The 16,849-nt window shown below is 37.7% G+C and overlaps 1 protein-coding gene across 9 annotated transcripts in view; it reads right to left on the reverse strand.

Moving 5' to 3' along the window:
• CPLANE1 (ciliogenesis and planar polarity effector 1) overlaps positions 1 to 16,849 on the reverse strand; it is a 138,690-nt gene that overhangs the window by 70,642 nt on the left and 51,199 nt on the right. For all 9 annotated transcript variants that reach the window (XR_006606593.1, XM_045079482.1, XM_045079484.1 and 6 more), the window contains exons 22-26: positions 16,170 to 16,279; positions 15,856 to 16,014; positions 15,629 to 15,737; positions 13,522 to 13,822; positions 10,246 to 11,149 (exon numbers count right to left, since the gene is read on the reverse strand). Coding sequence is in view for 8 of the 9 variants with exons in the window: in XM_045079482.1 (XP_044935417.1) it covers positions 10,246 to 11,149; positions 13,522 to 13,822; positions 15,629 to 15,737; positions 15,856 to 16,014; positions 16,170 to 16,279 (1,583 nt within the window). In the remaining variant the exon portion in view is untranslated. The remainder of the gene's footprint in view (positions 1 to 10,245; positions 11,150 to 13,521; positions 13,823 to 15,628; positions 15,738 to 15,855; positions 16,015 to 16,169; positions 16,280 to 16,849) is intronic.

Genomic DNA, 16,849 nt, shown 5'->3' on the forward strand with positions numbered 1-16,849 from the left:
CTTTTGCAGCTGCTGCCTGAAGGAAAGGTCCCCAGATCACCTGTCTCTGACAACCAACTGAACTTGCATTTATGAGTCCCAAAGGAATGTAACAAAGAAAGAAGAACCCCTGTAGCTATTTACCTGGGCCTCACAGAGTGAGCAAACACACCCATCTTCCAGTTTCTCTTACCTACATATTTTGCCACATGCTGCCTGAGAGTGTAATTTCTAGTCACTGTGTACCTACATCCTAAATGTGACCTACACCTCTGGGACACTGATAGGTCTTGGTTACCCCCAATTACTGGGAACCACTAAGAACAAAGAAGAAGACTTAGACCATCACAAAGATTTCAGAGCCAAACAAAAGCCCAGGTGAAGGGAATTGATGAGGTTTATCTCCTACATGAGACCACTCTACCCAACCTGGGAGGTGTGACTGTTTTATCTAATGGACAGAAATCAACATAGAATGTCAAGTAAAATCAAGAAACAGGAATATGTTCCAAACAAATGAACAAGATAAACCTCTAGAAACAGATCTTAATGAAATGGAAATAATGATATATCCTGAGAGAGATTCAAAATCATGGTTACAGAGGTCAGGGGATGAACAAAGTGAAAATTTAAGTGATGCATGAACAAAGAGAATTTCAACAAAGAGAAAATACAAAAAGTATCAAACAGAAATAACAGAGCTAAAGAATATAATTGAACTGAAAAATTCAATGGAGAGCTTTAAAGGCAGATTGGATCAAGTGGAAGAAAGGATCAAAAAACTCAAAGACAGGGCAGTGGAATTCATCCAATCAGAGGAGGAAAAAGAAAAAAAATAAAAGAATGAACATAACTTAAGAGACTTATGGGATAGTAGCCCCAGAGGAAGGGGAAAGAGAAAGGAGCAGAAAGCTTATTCCAAGAAATAATAACTGAAAACTTCTCAAATCTGAGGAAAGAAATAGACATTGAGATCCAGGAAGCCCAGAGTTCTAAATAATATAAATTCAAAGAGACCTACACTGAGGCACCATGGGGCTTAATCCCATGACCCTGAGCTGATGACCTGAGCCTAAATCAAGAGTCAGACACTCAAGTGATGAGCCACTTAGGTGCCCCTATTTTTTTTTTAATCATATCTTTTTTTAAGTTTTTATTAAATTCTAGTTAGTTAACATTCAGTATAATATTGGTTTCAGGAGTAGAATTTAGTGATTTATCATCTACATACAATGCCCAGTGTTCATCACAAGTGCCCTCCTTAATACCCATCATGCATTTAACTCATCTCCTGTCTACTTCCCCTCCAGCAACCCACAGTTTGTTCTCTATAGTTAAGAGTGTCTTATGTTTGTCTCCCTCCTCTTTTTTTCCCCTTCCCCTATATCTATCTGTTCTGTTTCTTAAATTTCATGTATGAGTTAAATCACATGGCATTTGTCTTTCTCTAACTAACTTTGCTTAACATAATATGCTCTAGCTCTGATCCATGTCATTGAAAATTCAAGATTTCATTCTTTTTTATGGCTGAGTACTATTCCATTGTATGTATATTCCACATCTTCTTTTTATATTTTATTTATTTATTTGACAGACAGAGATCACAAGTTGGCAGAGAGGCAGACAGAGAGAGAAGAGGAAGCAGGCTCCCCGTCTGGGCAGAAAGCCCTTTGCAGGGCTCAATCCCAGGATCCTGGGACCGTGCCCCCCACATCTTCTTTATCCAGTCATTAGTCAATGAACATTTGGGCTCTTTCTATAATTTGGCTATTGTTGATAATGATGCTATAAACATCAGGGTGCATGTGCCCTTTGAATCAGTATATTTGTATCCTTTAGACAAATTCCTGTAGTGTAATTGCTGGGTTGTTGGACATCTTTATTTTTAACTTTTCGACGAACCTCCCTACTGTTCTCCAGAGTGCTGCAACAGCTTGCATTCACATGAATAGTCTAAGAGGGTTCCCTCCTCTGCATTCTTACCAACATCTATTGTTTCCTGTGCTAATTTTAGCCATTCTGACAGGTATGAGGTAGTATTTCATCATGGTTTTCATTTGTATTTCCCCAATGATGAATGATGTTGAACATTTTTTCACATGTCTGTTAGCCATCTAGATGTCTTCTTTGGAAAAATGTCTGTTCAAGTCTTCTGCCCATTTCTTGCTTGGATTATCTTTTCTTTGTGTGTTGACTTTGATACGTTCTTTATATACTATGGATATTAACCCTTCATCAGCTCTGTCATTTGCATATATGTTCTCCCATTCAGCAGGTTGCCTTTTAGTTTTGTTGGTGGTTTCCTTTGCTGTGCAGAAGGTTTTGATCTTGATGAAGTTCCAATAGTTCATTTTGCCTTTGTTTCCCTTGCTTCCAAAAATGTGTCTAGTAGAAGCTGCTGCAGCTGAGGTCAAAGAGGGTGCTGCCTATGTTCTTCTCTAAAATTTCGATGGATACCTGTCTCACATTTTGGTCTTTCATCCATTTTGAATTTATTTATTTTTTTGTATGGTGTAAGAAAGTGGTCCAGTTTCATTCATCTGCATGTAGCTGCCCAGTTTTCCCAACTATTTATTGAAGAGACTATCTTTTCTTTCATTGGATATTCTTTCCTTCTTTGTTGAAGATAAGTTGACCATATAACTGTGGGCCCATTTCTGGGCTTTCTATTCTGTTCCATTGATCCATGCATCTGTTTCTGTGTCAGTACCATACTGTCTTGATTAGATCTTTGTTATATAGCTTGAAATCTAAAATTGTGATGACTCCAGCTTTCAAAATTGCTTGGGCTATTCACAGTCTTTAGGGTTCCATACAAATTTTAGAATTCTTTGTTCTAGCTCTGTGGGAAAATGCTGTTGGTATTTTAATAGGAATTTCATCAAATGTGTAGATTGCTATGAGTAATACAGACATTTTAACAATATTTGTTCTTCCAACCCATAAGTATGGAATGTTTTTCCATTTCTTTGTGTCATCTTCAATTTCTTTCATAAATGTTCTATGGTCTTCAGAATACAGATCTTTGACCTCTTTGGTTAGGTTTCTTCTTAGCTAGCTTATGGTTTTAGTGCAATTGTAGAATTGATTCCTTTATTTCTCTTTCTGCCACTTCATTATTGTTGTATAGAAATGCAACAGACGTCTGTGCATTGATTTTATACCCTGCAACTTTGCTGAATTCCTGTATCAGTTCTAGTAATTTTTTGGTGGAGTCTTTTCGGTTTTCTATACAGAGCATCATGTCATTTGTGAATAGTGAAAGTTTCACTTCTTCCTTACCAATTTGGATGCCTTTCCTTTCTTTTTGTTGTCTGATTACTTAAGCTAGGACTTCCAGATCTATGTCAAACAACACTGGTGAGAGTAGACATCCCTGTCTTGTTCCTGACCATAGCAGAAAAGCTCTGCTTTTTCCCCCAGTGAGGATGATAACTGTGGGTCTTTCACATATGTCCTTATGATATTGAGGTGTATTACCTCTATCTCTACTTTGTTGAGGGTTTTTATTAAGAATGGGTACCTGGGCACCTCGGTGGCTCAGGTGGTTGAGCATCCAACTCTTGATTTCAGCTCAGGTCATAATCTCAAGATTGTGAGATCAAGCCCCTCATTGGGCTCTATGCTGAGTAGGAAGTCTGCTCGAGATTCTCTGTCTCTGCTCCTCTCCCCACATAAATCTTAAAAAAAAAAAAAATTCTAAGAAAAAAGAGAATGGGTGCTGTACTTTGTCAAATGCTTTTTCTGCATCTACTGAGAGGATCTTACGGTTCTTACCCTTTCTTTTATTAATGTGGTGTATCATGTTGATTGATTTGTGAATATTGAACCACACCTGCAGTCCAGGAATAAATCCCACTTGATCATGGTGAATAATTCTCATAATGTGCTATTGAATTTGATTTGCTAGTATCTTGTTGAGAATTTCTGCACTGATGTTCATCACGGACATTGGCCCATAATTCTCCCTTTTTAGTGAGGTCTTTGGTTTGGAAATCAAGGTAATGTTGGTCTTACAGAATGACTGGAAGTTTTCTTTCCATTTCTATTTTTTTGAACAGTTTGAGAAGAATAAGCATTACTCTTCTTTAAATGTTTGGTAAAATTACCCTGGCAAGCCATCTGGCCCTGGACTTTTGTTGTTGGGAGACTTTTAAAAATATTTAATTAATTAATTAATTAAAGAGGGAAGGGGAGGAGCAGAGGCAAAGGCAGGGAATCTTAAGCAGGCTCCACCCCCAGTGCAGAACCTAACGCCGGGTTTGATCTCACAACTCTGAGATCATGACCTGGGCTGAAATCAAGAGTCTGACACTTAACTGCCTGAGCTACCCATGTGCCACTGTTGGCAGATTTTTGGTTACTGAATAATTTATTGAGTGAATAATTTATTTGCTAGTTATATATCTGTTCAAATTTTCTATTTCTTCCTATTTCCATTTTAGTAGTTATATGTTTCTAGGAATGTATCCATTTCTTCCAGATTGCTTAATTTGTTGGCATATAATTAATTGCTCATAATAGTCACATATAATTGTATTTCCATGGTGCTGGTTGTGATCTCTCTCTTACTCATTATTCCATTTAATTGGGTCTTTTCTCTTTCCTTTTTGATAAGTCTGGCTAGGGGCTTATCAATTTTGTTAATTCTTCATACAACCAGCTCCTAGTTTCACTGATCTGTTCTGGTTTTTTGTTTGCTTGTATGCTTCTCTATCATTTATTTTTGCTCTTAGCTTTATTACCATTCTTCTGCTAGATTTAGGCTTCATTTGATGTTTCTTTTCTAGCTCCTTTAGGTGAAAGGTTAGGTTATTTATTTGAGAATTTTCCTGATTGTTGAGGTAGGCCTGTACTACTATGTATTTCCCTCTTACGACTGTTTTGGTCCATCATGTTTTCATTTTCATTTGCTTCCATGTATTTTTTGTATTTCTTCTTTCATTATCTGGTTAACCCATTCATTCTTCAATAGGATGTTTTTTAACTCCCATGAATTTATGGTCTTTCCAATTTTTTTTCTTGTGATATACTTTAACTTTCATAGTATGGTGGTCTGAAAATATGTATGGTATGATCTCAATCTTTTTGAGGCCTGATTTGCGACCCAGTATGTGATCAATCCTGGAGAACCTTCCATGTTCACTAGAAAAGAATCTGTATTCTGATGCTCTAGGATGCAATGTTCCAAATACATCTGTTAAGTCCATCTGGTCCAGGGTGTCATTCACAGGCCTTGTTTCCTTGAAGATTTTCTATGCAGATGATCTGTCCATTGCTTTAAGTGGGGGTGTTAAAGGCCCCTAATATTATGTATTGTTAACAATAAGTTTATTTATGTTGTTACTATTCATTTATATATTTGGGTGTTCCCAAGTTGGGGGGCATAAGTATGTACAATTGTTAGATCTTCTTGTTGGATAGACCCCTTGATTGTGATGTAGTGCCCATTTTCATCTCTTGTTACAATCTTTTGTTTAAAATATAGTTTGTCTGATGGGCATTAAGGAGGGCATGTGACATCCATTAGCATGACAAATGGTACTCTATCCCTCACTTCCAATCTGTAGGTGTCTTTAGGTCTAAATTGAGTCTCTTGTAGGTAGCATATAGATGGGTCTTGGTTTTGTTTTTATCTATTCTGAGACTCTACGTCGTTTGACCAGAACATTTAGTCTATTTACATTCCGAGTGATTATTGATAGATAAGAATTTATGCCATTGTATTACCCATAAAATTGTTATTCCTGTAGATTGTCTCTGTTCCTTTCTGGTCTTTGTTACTTTTGGTCTTTCTTTCCCACTCAGAGTCCTCTTTAATGTTTCTTGCAGGGCTGATTAAGTGATCACAAACTCCTTTAGTTTTTGTTTGTCTAGGAAATTCTTTATCCCTCGTTCTATTCTGAATGACAGCCTTGACAGATAGAGTATTCTTGGCTGTATATTTTCCCCATCAGCACGTTGAATATATCATGCCACTCCCTTCTGGCCTGCCAGGTTTCAGTGGAGAGACCTGCTAACCTTATTTGTCTTCTCTTGTACATCAGGATTTTCTTTTCCCTTGCTGCTTTCAGGATTTTTTCCTTACCTCTGTATTTTGCAAATTTTACTATGATATGTCTTGGTGTTGGCCTGCTTTTGTTGATTTGGAGTATTCTGTCCCTCCTGGATTTGGACGTCTGTTTCCTTCCCCAGATTAGAGACGTTTTCACCTATAATTTGCTAAATAAACTTTCTGCCCTTTCTTCTTCTCCTGGGACTCCTATGATACGGATATTATTACATTTTATGGAGTTTCTGAGTTCCCTAAGTTTATAGTCATGATCCAATTTTTCTTTCCCTCTTCTTCTCACCTTTATTATTTTCCATAATTTTATCTCCTACATCACTATTCATTCCTCTGCTTCTGCCAGTCTTGTAGTCACTACATCCAGTCAGTTTTGCATCTTGTTGTAGTATTTTTTATTTTGGCCAGACTAGTTTCTTATGATTGTTGTTTTAAATTCTGGTTCAGGTGTATTGCTTCTATCAGTTTTGATTAGATCCCTGGCAGTGACCTCTTCGTCTTTCTTTTAGGGTGAATTCCTCCATCTTGGTATTTTGTCTAGGTCTCTGTCTTCTGTGTGTTAGAAAGCGAGTCATTGGGGCGCCTGGGTGGCTCAGTGGGTTAAGCCGCTGCCTTCGGCTCAGGTCATGATCTCAGAGTCCTGGGATCGAGTCCCGCATCGGGCTCTCTGCTCAGCGGAGAGCCTGCTTCCCTCTCTCTCTCTCTGCCTGCCTCTCCATCTACTTGTGATTTCGCTCTGTCAAATAAATAAATAAAATATTTAAAAAAAAAAAAAAAAAAAGAAAGCAAGTCATGTTTCCTGCTCCTGGGAGTAATGACTATATTAAGAAGAGTTTCTATATCATCCAAGACCTGGTGCTTCATGAAGTGTTTCTGGTATATGCTCTGTGCATTCTGCTGTCATGTTTGGCTGCTTTTTCCCTCAGGTCAGTCCTCTGCAGAGTTTCTCCCTTCCTGCAGTGGGGAGTATTTGGACTTTTTCCAGTTGTGTGACAAGTTTTAACTAGGTGTGTTTTGGTCGGCTTAAAAGAGGCTAGGTCCGGGGCGCCTGGGTGGCTCAGTCAGTTAAGCATCTAACTCAGATTTCGACTAGGGTCATGATCTCAGGGTTGGGAGACTAAAGCCGATGTCAGGTTCCACTTTCACCATGGAGTACTTGATATTCTCTCTCCCTCTCCCTCCCCTCTGACCCTCCCTGCATGTGCTCTCTCTGAAAGAAGGAAGGAAAGAAGAAAAGGAAGGAAGGAAAGAAGGCAGGCAAGTTAGAGCCTATTTCTCTTAGTGCTTAAATTTTGCAGCACTCTATGGTCAGTAGGCTTGATGCATGCAGGGGATCTGTGTGATCTTCTGCAGGGGGATAGGGGGAGCCTGCTGCTCCTATGACTCTCAGGCACATTTGCCCTAGTTCAGAAGCACCTGCAGAGTGCAGAGGAGTGGGGGTTGGTGTAAGTGGCTCAAGCCTCCACTATGGGGTGCCATGCTGCTCAATGATGTTCACCTGTATTAATGCAGGGGGAAGAGGAAATGACATCAGCTTGCTCTCTTGTCCCCGAGAGGGGAGTTTATGCCCACCACTGTACAGGAAGCCCTCAGAGATGAGCAAACAATCTCCCCCGCTGTGTCCCAGGCTTCTGTCAGATCCTTGCCTTCACTCTGTCTGTGTCTGAGCTGTCTGTCCACATAGTCATCCTGTTTTATCTCAAGTATGCCCGCTGGGTTTCAAAACTCCAAATTTTAGGAACCTGGCATGGCATGAACCTATGCTGACCCTCTGTGGGAGCATCTTGCTGTGCTGTGGCTAGTGACACTTTATCCCAGAAGGGCAGCTATACAAATGCCCCGGGACTTGGAGTTTATGGTAAAGCTCAACAAAAATCTGGGGTCCAGTTAGCTGCCCTCAGCTCCCTCTGCTTGTATGCTAATGAACAGGGCAGCTCAATGGCACCTGTGGGAGAGTCAGCCTGTGTTTTGAATCCAGGCATTGACTTTACCTTTATTGACTTTAGTAAAGTCCTGGATGGCATCTTCTTCCAGTATAAGGCTATCTTGTCTACAATGAAAATCTGTTGTTTAGTGTAACCACCTTCATTAACTATTCTAGCTAGATCTTTTGGATAACTTGCAGGATCTTCTACATCAGCACTTGCTACTTCATCTTGTACTTTTAGTTATGAAAATGGCTTCTTTCTTTAAACCTTGTGAATCAACCTCAGCTTAGCTTCAGACTTTTCTTTTGCAGCTTCCTCACCTCTCCTGGCCTTCACAGAATTGAAGAGTCAGGGCCTTGCTTGGGACTAGGCTTCAGCTTAAGGGAATGTTGTAGCTGCTCTGATCTTCCATCCAGACCATTAAAACTTTCTCCATATCAGCAATAAGGCTGTTCCATGTTCTTATCATTCATGTGTTTACTGGTCTAGCACTTTTAATATCCTTTAAGAACTTTTCCTTTGCGGGGCGCCTGGGTGGCTCAGTGGGTTAAAGCCTCTGCCTTCGGCTCAGGTCATGATCCCAGGGTCCTGGGATCGAGCCCCGCATCGGGCTCTCTGCTAGGCGGAGAGCCTGCTTCTTCCTCTCTCTCTCTGCCTGCCTCTCTGCCTACTTGTAATCTCTGCCTGTCAAATAAATAAAAAATCTTTAAAAAAAAAAAAAAAAGAACTTTTCCTTTGCATTCACAACTTGGCTGTTTGTTGCAAGAAGTCTAGATTTTGGCTTATCTCACCTTTCAACATACCATCTTCATTAATCTTAATCGTTTCTAGCCTTTGACTTAAATTGAGAAACAAGTGACTCTTTCTTTCACCTGAACACTTAGGGGCCATTGTGGGATTATTAATTAGTCTAATTTCAATATTGTTGTGTCTCAGGGAAAATGGAGGTTGGAGGAGAGGGCGGGAGATGGGGGAACAGCCAGTTGGTGGTAGAGTCAAAACACACACATTTATTGATGAAGTTCATCATCTAATATGGGCATAGTTTGTGGTGCCCCAAAGCAATTACAATAGTAACATCAAAGATTACTGATCATAAATATATAACAAATATAAGGATAATGAAAAAGTTTAAGATATTGCAAGAATTGTCAAAATGTTACAGAGACATGAGGCAAGCAAATGCTACTAGAAAATGGTACAGACAAATTTGCCCAGTGCAGGGTGCACTGTAGTATCTGCAACGTACAATAAAGCAAAGTGCAATAAAACTAGGTATGCCTATACAAACTTTCAGTTATAAAATAAATGAGGTCTGAGAAGCTAATGTAATATGATAACTATAGCTGACAACACTGCATTACAGAAGTGAAATTTGCTGAGAGTAGAACTTGTATGTCTAACCAAAAAAAAAAAGTATATGAGGTGTTGAATGTGTTAATTAGATGAAGGGAATCTTTTCACTATATATATGTCTATTAATTCATCACATTGTATATTTAAATATCTTACAATTTTTCAACCATACCTCAATAAAGCTGAGAAAAAAAAAACAAAAAATTAGAAACTACTGGAATTCTCCAAATATTAAAAAAGCCCATTTCCATTTTTCAACAACTTTATCATACATAAACTGGTTTTCCAAAAAGTTCATCTCCATAGTTTTTTTTTCCAGTGCAACAGCAACCACCCAAGCAAAAGATATTTATGTAAAAATATTTGTTCTTGCAAATGGGTTAAAAGAGCAGTTTGCAAGTTGCCACTGGTTAAAGAAAAGAAAAAATAGTTAATAAGCACTAACTTCTCTACTTATACCCATCTGACTCTCCAGTATGGTTCCCTAAATTCTAGTCCAGATTGTAAGAGAAATGATTCTCTATTGCATATGATGAGACACCAGTAATAAAAACTCTATAGAGACCTAGTCTTCCACTGAACCAACCTGAGACTTGAAAGAGAAAGAATATAAAGGTACTACCACTCATAGTATCACTTAAAATTATCTCCTTTTTCCTCCTTTTTCTTTTTTTAATAAACACACATAAAATCACAAAACCTCATAACCTCTATGAAAACACTTTTACCCTAATTAATTATTTTTGAGAATTAAAGGAATCACTTAAAGAAAAATAATTAATTATGCAGATTATAATCAACAGTGTCATTAACTTTGTTACTTAGTGACTTTTTAATCGATGGAGAAATATAAAAATAGTTTCAATCTACAATGAGAATTCTCATTTGTATTCAATAAAGAATTCAAGTTCTTACCTTAAAAGTGACATTTTTTGCCTTATATGTAGCAAAATATGGTTGTTCCAAAAGCCACAATGATGTAAGAATGGCAGCTGTAGAGGTCTTTACACGAATGACAGGACTATACTCCCAGGATAACTCAGTGAGAGTAGGATCAGAGGGCAGTCTTTTATTAGACCACCTTATCATCCATTCCAGCAGCCTTCTTATACTGCCAAATGTGTTATTTAGAGCTAGAGGAAGATCTTCTTGAGGGTTAATATCATTGCACTGAATTGCTTTAAAAGTATACCTTCTAGTTTTGTTAGGCTTGGGAGTCCAAAAATTATGGTTTGACAATTTCTGGATTACAGGTTTCTCTGATTTGTCATCTTGTATTCTGTAAACTGACTTTTTTTTAAAACCAAACAATCCACTTGTCCCATCCTTTTTATCGACTTCATTCAAAGGGCTCTCTAAAAATGGCCCGATTCCTTGATTAACTGGGACTGAAGCTGAAAGTTCTTGGTTTTCTGATTTTTCAGACTCATAAGACTCAGAAGCAACAAAGCAGGAGCCAGCTCTAAACACATTCTGGCTTTTGGTTTTGCCTTGACGTCGTTTTAATGTTGTATGCACATCAAAAAGTAAAGAATTAAGTTCGTTTTCTCTAAGATGTCCAGAAAAACTGGTTAGAAATGGAATGCCAGGATCCTTAGAATCAAGTAGGTCTCTTTCAAGAACGTAACTCAAGAAGAGATCAAGGAACTTAATATATTCATCATCATCACGTTCAAATTCCCAAACACCTATTACAGGAAGTGCATTTTGTGATAACTTTTCATGATCTTTTCTTTCAAGATTTTGTTTCTGATTACATATCTTCTTTTTTTCATTGGACTTATCAATCAATGTAAATTCCATGTGATTTGGGGCATTTCTAGCAAAACAAAGTTGAAAAAGACAAAATTAATAACTAAAACAGATAATAGAATTATTATTTTTTTTTTAAAGATTTTATTTATTTATTTGACAGACAGAGATCACAAGTAGGCAGAGAGAGAGAGAGAGAGAAGCAGGCTCCCTGCTGAGCAGAGAGCCTGACGTGGGGCTCGATCCCAGGACTCTGGGATCGTGACCTGAGCCGAAGGCAGAGGCTTTAACCCACTGAGCCACCCAGGCGCCCCCAGATAATAGAATTAACAACAAAAATTCTCTCCACTGATTGAATCATGTATCTTTTTTTTAATGCCTCAATGTCTTTCAAATGAGGGGGTAAGACCAAATGATCTCTAAGTGTTTACTAGAGCTAAACATTCTGATTCAAAAATATAACACATTAGTACCCAAAAGGGTAAATTTGTGTTAAAAAAAAAGACTGAAATGGGGGCGCCTGGATGGCTCAGTCAGGTAAGCATCTGCCTTTGGCTCAGATCATGATCCCAGAGTCCTGGGATCAAGTCCCGCATCAAGCTCCCTCCTTGGCAGCGAAGCCTGCTTCTCCTTCTCTCTCCACCAGCTGCTCTCCCTGCTTGTGTTCACTCTCTGTCAAATAAAAAAATAAAATCTTTTATTTAAAAAAAAAAAGACTGAAGGGACGCCTGGGTGGCTCAGTTGGTTAAGCAGCTGCCTTCGGCTCAGGTCATGATCCCAGCGTCCTGGGATCGAGTCCCACATCGGGCTCCTTGCTCAGCAGGGAGCCTGCTTCTCCCTCTGCCTCTGCCTGCTATTCTGTCTGCCTGTGCTCGCTTTCTCCCCCTCTCTCTCTCTGATAAATAAATAAAATCTTAAAAAAAAAAAAAGACTGAAAAAAATAAAAAAATATTTTAAAAAAGACAAATGTGTTCACAGAAATTTCACTTTAAAAAATATGAATTTTTTTCTGGAACAAAAAACTGTTCCACTAATATGTCGGAATTTAGGAATATAAAGTCAATAAAAATCATAAGCCACCAACATACATATTAATTTAAGGTTTCTTGTTTTTTGCATCTGCCCTTTTCAGCTTTCCCTGTACAATGTGCAACAAGCAGGACTGCTCTCAAGATTCTGCTACACAAAAGTCGGGAATTTTTTCAAAACTTTCTGCTGCTACTAAACCTGTTAGGCAAACCCTTTAACTGCCAGTCATAATTACTTTTAAATCTGTTTCCTTTCAACATGGTCCTTAGGGAAGAACACAGATTCCCAGTTCCCTCAATAAAAGAAAGAAAGTGTTCGTATTAAGGCACCTGACTGAAGGCACCATGTCTCTCCTTATTAAAAAGTCACAATAAGCAGCCTCCAGTGTAACCAAAATTGGCGAAACAAGCTCACAATTTATAATACTATTAGGTATGATTTAAGCAGATGTTTATGTTTGAAGTAGATAAAATTATTTCATTTGACACGATTATGGTTGATTTTGTAGACATCTAGTCATGAAAAGGATAAACTGAATGGCAGATAATGGAATTATAAAGAAAAAAATTTAGCTAGAGCAATAGAAGTTTAAATGATAAGAATTTCTCAACAATTTATAGACAAGTTTCAAAGATGAATGTGCAATTTCCTTTCCCTGGAAACCTTTAAAAATAATTTAGCTGAGACACCTGGGTGGCTCAGTGGGTTAAAGCCTCTGCCTTCCGCTCAGGTCATGATCCCAGGATCCTGGGATGGAGCCCCACATTGGGCTCTCTGCTCAGCGGGGAGCCTGCTTCCCCGCCCGCCCCCTGCCTGCCTCTGATCTGTCTGTCAAATAAATAAATAAATAATCATTAAAGAAATAATTTAGCTAACCCAATAATTCTAAATTACTTAAATCTAAAGATTACTAAGAAAACTAAAATGGGGCGCCAGATGGCTCAGATGGTTAAGCATCTGCCTTCACCTCAAGTCATGGTCCCAGGGTCCTGGGATTGAGCCCCACATGGGTCTCCCTGCTCAGCTGGGAGCCTGCATCTCCCTCTCCCTCTGCCCCTCCCTCCATGCTCATGCTTTCTCTCTCTCTCTCTCAAATAACTAAATAAAATCTTAAAAAAAAAAAAAAAAAAACTAAACTAAAATCTCCCCAATGAACTCTAGAATTTCATCTACTGACCTGATTTTATACTATCAGGTAGCAAAATTATTTCATATCTCAATAATATTTTCAATTGTACATTTTATACTCCTAACATCCTCGTGAGTCAGGGAGGGTAGCATTTATTGTTCATATTGTTAACAGTACAATCAGTAAGAGACAAGAAATCAGCTCCTCTGTCACATGAACATACTGAAAATATTTTTTTCAAAAGAAAGTGAATACTTGCTATTAAGAGATCTCAACAGTACCTTTGGTAGACATGTATCCTATTTTTTTCTTCAGCTGACAATGCTTCTGAGAAGGTGTCTGCTGTATCTGCATCACTATGGACTAGAGAATTCCCCAGTTCTGTGAGTGTGCTCCTGCTCAAACTAGTTCCTAAGGAAAACCTATCAAAACCTGGAACCTCAGCTGGTTTTTCTTCTTCAAGTGGTTCCCAGATATTCATCTCAAAAGAGCCTATATTTCTTTGCACACGTTTTAGGGCTTTCACTCTCACTTTATGAATAGAATGCATAATAACAGACATCATTTCCTCAGTTTGGGGACCTATAAAAGAAAAAAAAAGAAGGTCTTAGAGTAAATTAAAATGTTTCCTCTCAAGACAAAGGGGGACCCAATTCCAGTCCCTTGTGGGAACAAGGAATCCAACTGATGACTAAGATTTATTTCCACATTCTTACAGAGCATGCTTTCTTCAATATTTGTTAGAAGGCTATGGTCCACATTTTAAGGCAGAATTGCCAAAGTTAGAGAAGGTCCATTAAAGAACAATAAAAGGGACAGAATCCAGACTCCATAAGAATGTATGCCCTAGAAAACAAAAACTTAAGAAGTAATTTCACTGTTTTGGGGCTCCTGGGTGGCCCAGTTTGTTGAGCTTCCGGCTCACTTCATGATCTTTGGGTCATGGGATGGAGCCCCATGTCAGGGTCCCGTTGGGCATGGAGCCTGCTGAGAGTCTCTCTTTCCCCCCTCTTCCTCTGCCCCGCTCCCTGCACTCACTCTCCCTCTCTCAAATAAACAAATAAATTAAAAAAAAAAAAGTAATTTAATTATTTAAAAAATGAGACAGATCATTACAAAAAGAATCGTGACAACTTTTCCATTCCCAAGAGTGGTAAATAAGAGAAAATGAATATAATTTTAGCCAAAGAAACAAAAACACCTTTCTGACTTTAAATAACAGGAAACATTAGAAAGGGAAGTTTTTCAAGGTTGCCTACAAAAAATGATTTAAACATTATTATACATAAACAGGACATTTTAGAGAATGTCAAGAAAGTATTAAGAAAAATATAAACCAGAAATATATTAATATAATAATGCATAATCATAAAACATAACTAGACTTATATACTATAGTTATAAAAAAGAGGGTAATTTGAATTTTTAAAAAATTTCCACAATGTGAATGTAGTTAATATCACTGAATTATATACTTAAAAGTGGTAAATGTTATATTATGTATATATTTTAACCACAAGAAAAAAAATTTCTACAAGGGCATCTTGACTGTAGAGGATAAAATTAGAAATACAAATAACCATAAAGGAAGAGGAAGAACACTAGTTTTCAATAAAATATCAGCATTGGGACGCCTGGGTGGCTCAGTTGGTTAAGCAGCTGCCTTCGGCTCAGGTCATGATCCCGGCGTTCTGGGATCGAGTCCCACATTGGGCTCCTTGCTCGGCAGGGAGCCTGCTTCTCCCTCTGCCTGCCATTCTGTCTGCCTGTGCTCACTCTCTTTCCCTCTCTCTCTCTCTGATACATAAATAAAAAAAAAAATCTTAAAAAAAATAAATAAATAATAAAATATCAGCATTATGCAAAGCTCCATATGCTCATTTTATATATTTTATCCTCATCTTTTTGTTTTGTTTTGTTTTTTGAGAAAGAGAGCATGTAGAGGGCACTGTAGAGGGAGAAAAAAAGAATCTTAAGTGGGGTCCATCCCCAGCAAGGTGGGGCTCGATTTCATAATCCTAAGATCACGACCTAAGACAAAATCAAGAGTTTGGCGCTTAACTGACTGAGTTACCCAGGCATCGCTTAATCTTTTAATACACATTCGCAAACTAGGTATTAGTATACCCATTTTACAAATAAGGAAATGAGATCCATAGAGACTGAGCAAATTGCCTACAGTCACACAGTTATTAACTGACAGAGCCATGATGTGAAGTCAGCTTTGTCTGGTTCCGAAGCAAAACTGGTGCTTCAGTGATGGAGGAGTGCTTATTTCTGCCTTCTCGTACTATCTTTAAAGAAAGAAGAAATGCATAAAAATATAAGCACTAGAAATCAAGAAATCTTCTGTAATTCATCACATACGTAAGAAATGACAAATACTACCTTTTACAACACAGTGTCTGAGTCTCTGCTGAAGAGAGTGATATTTTTCTCTTAAAGGAACTCTTATGTCCTCAGGATTGGGAAATGCTCTCACAAAAATTTCAGCTACCTTCAGAAAAATTTAGAAAATGAGTTTTATGAGCAACATCATTCTTAATTAAAGTAAAGCAAAAATCCTTTGAAGTCTCTGATTTTCATTTAGTTTGTTTTCACTACATTCACATTACCTTTCTGATTGGTGGCAATTCTCCAATAAGGCTCAAAATTAGATCCTGAATAAGTTCTTCGATATTAGCAAATCGAGAGAAGGGCAGCATTCTGTATGCCCACTCCACTGCACTGAGACAGTGCTCAACCATGCAGGAATCAAACTCCACTTCGAGGTCCTAAAAGGATATTGAGAAATACATTTCCTTTTCAATTTAGATGGACAGATCAGGAGTCCAAATGAAAGACTTTTATAAGTAGTAAAATCTTCTATCAAGCAATAACTTCTCAAATAATATTTGTTCATTTTCCTTATTCTTATGCAAGTAAATACCTTTTTTCCCTCCACATTTTCTCTTGCTTTCTGATACTGCCTGCAACTATAAGATAACTTATCACGAATATGTAGCATCCAACACAAAGCACAAAGTTCTCTGAAGCAACCTAAATCAGGAATACAAATATGAAAAACTGGATGAGTATGTACATTCATATAATAGCAACTTCACCACTGCTCATTTTCTTTCCAAAATAAATATCTTTATTTTGTTGATTATAAAAGAAACATATGTCCATTGCCAACACCTTATATAAAAGTCATGAGAATCCTTTCAGAACTTTTATGTACATTATTCTAGAATATTTCATGCATGGGCAGTTGCATAAAAATATTGAAAACATTTTTGGAGTAAATAACTTACTCTATTTACTAGTAGTTTACTTGCTTTAAGCTTCATAGCCTATTGTAGATAATGTTCAAAACGAATACACACAGCTCTACTTAATACTGGATAGTTAGTTTATTTGGAAAATCCCTTATGATAGGCAACTAAGTTTAAAATTTTTCAATACTAGAAACATACTTTCCACTACTGGACAATTTTTTAACTAAAAGCAATAAAAGTACACAAAGATATAATATAATCATACTATGTATGCTGGGCTGAGATTAGGTCTTCTTTTCACTTAATGTATCCTGGATATCTTTCCTTGGTGGTAACATACACATACTGT

Source organism: Mustela putorius, unplaced genomic scaffold, assembly GCF_011764305.1.
Source record: "Mustela putorius furo isolate JIRA1106 unplaced genomic scaffold, ASM1176430v1.1 tig00000407_pilon_pilon_pilon, whole genome shotgun sequence".
Taxonomy (NCBI): Eukaryota; Metazoa; Chordata; class Mammalia; order Carnivora; family Mustelidae; genus Mustela; species Mustela putorius.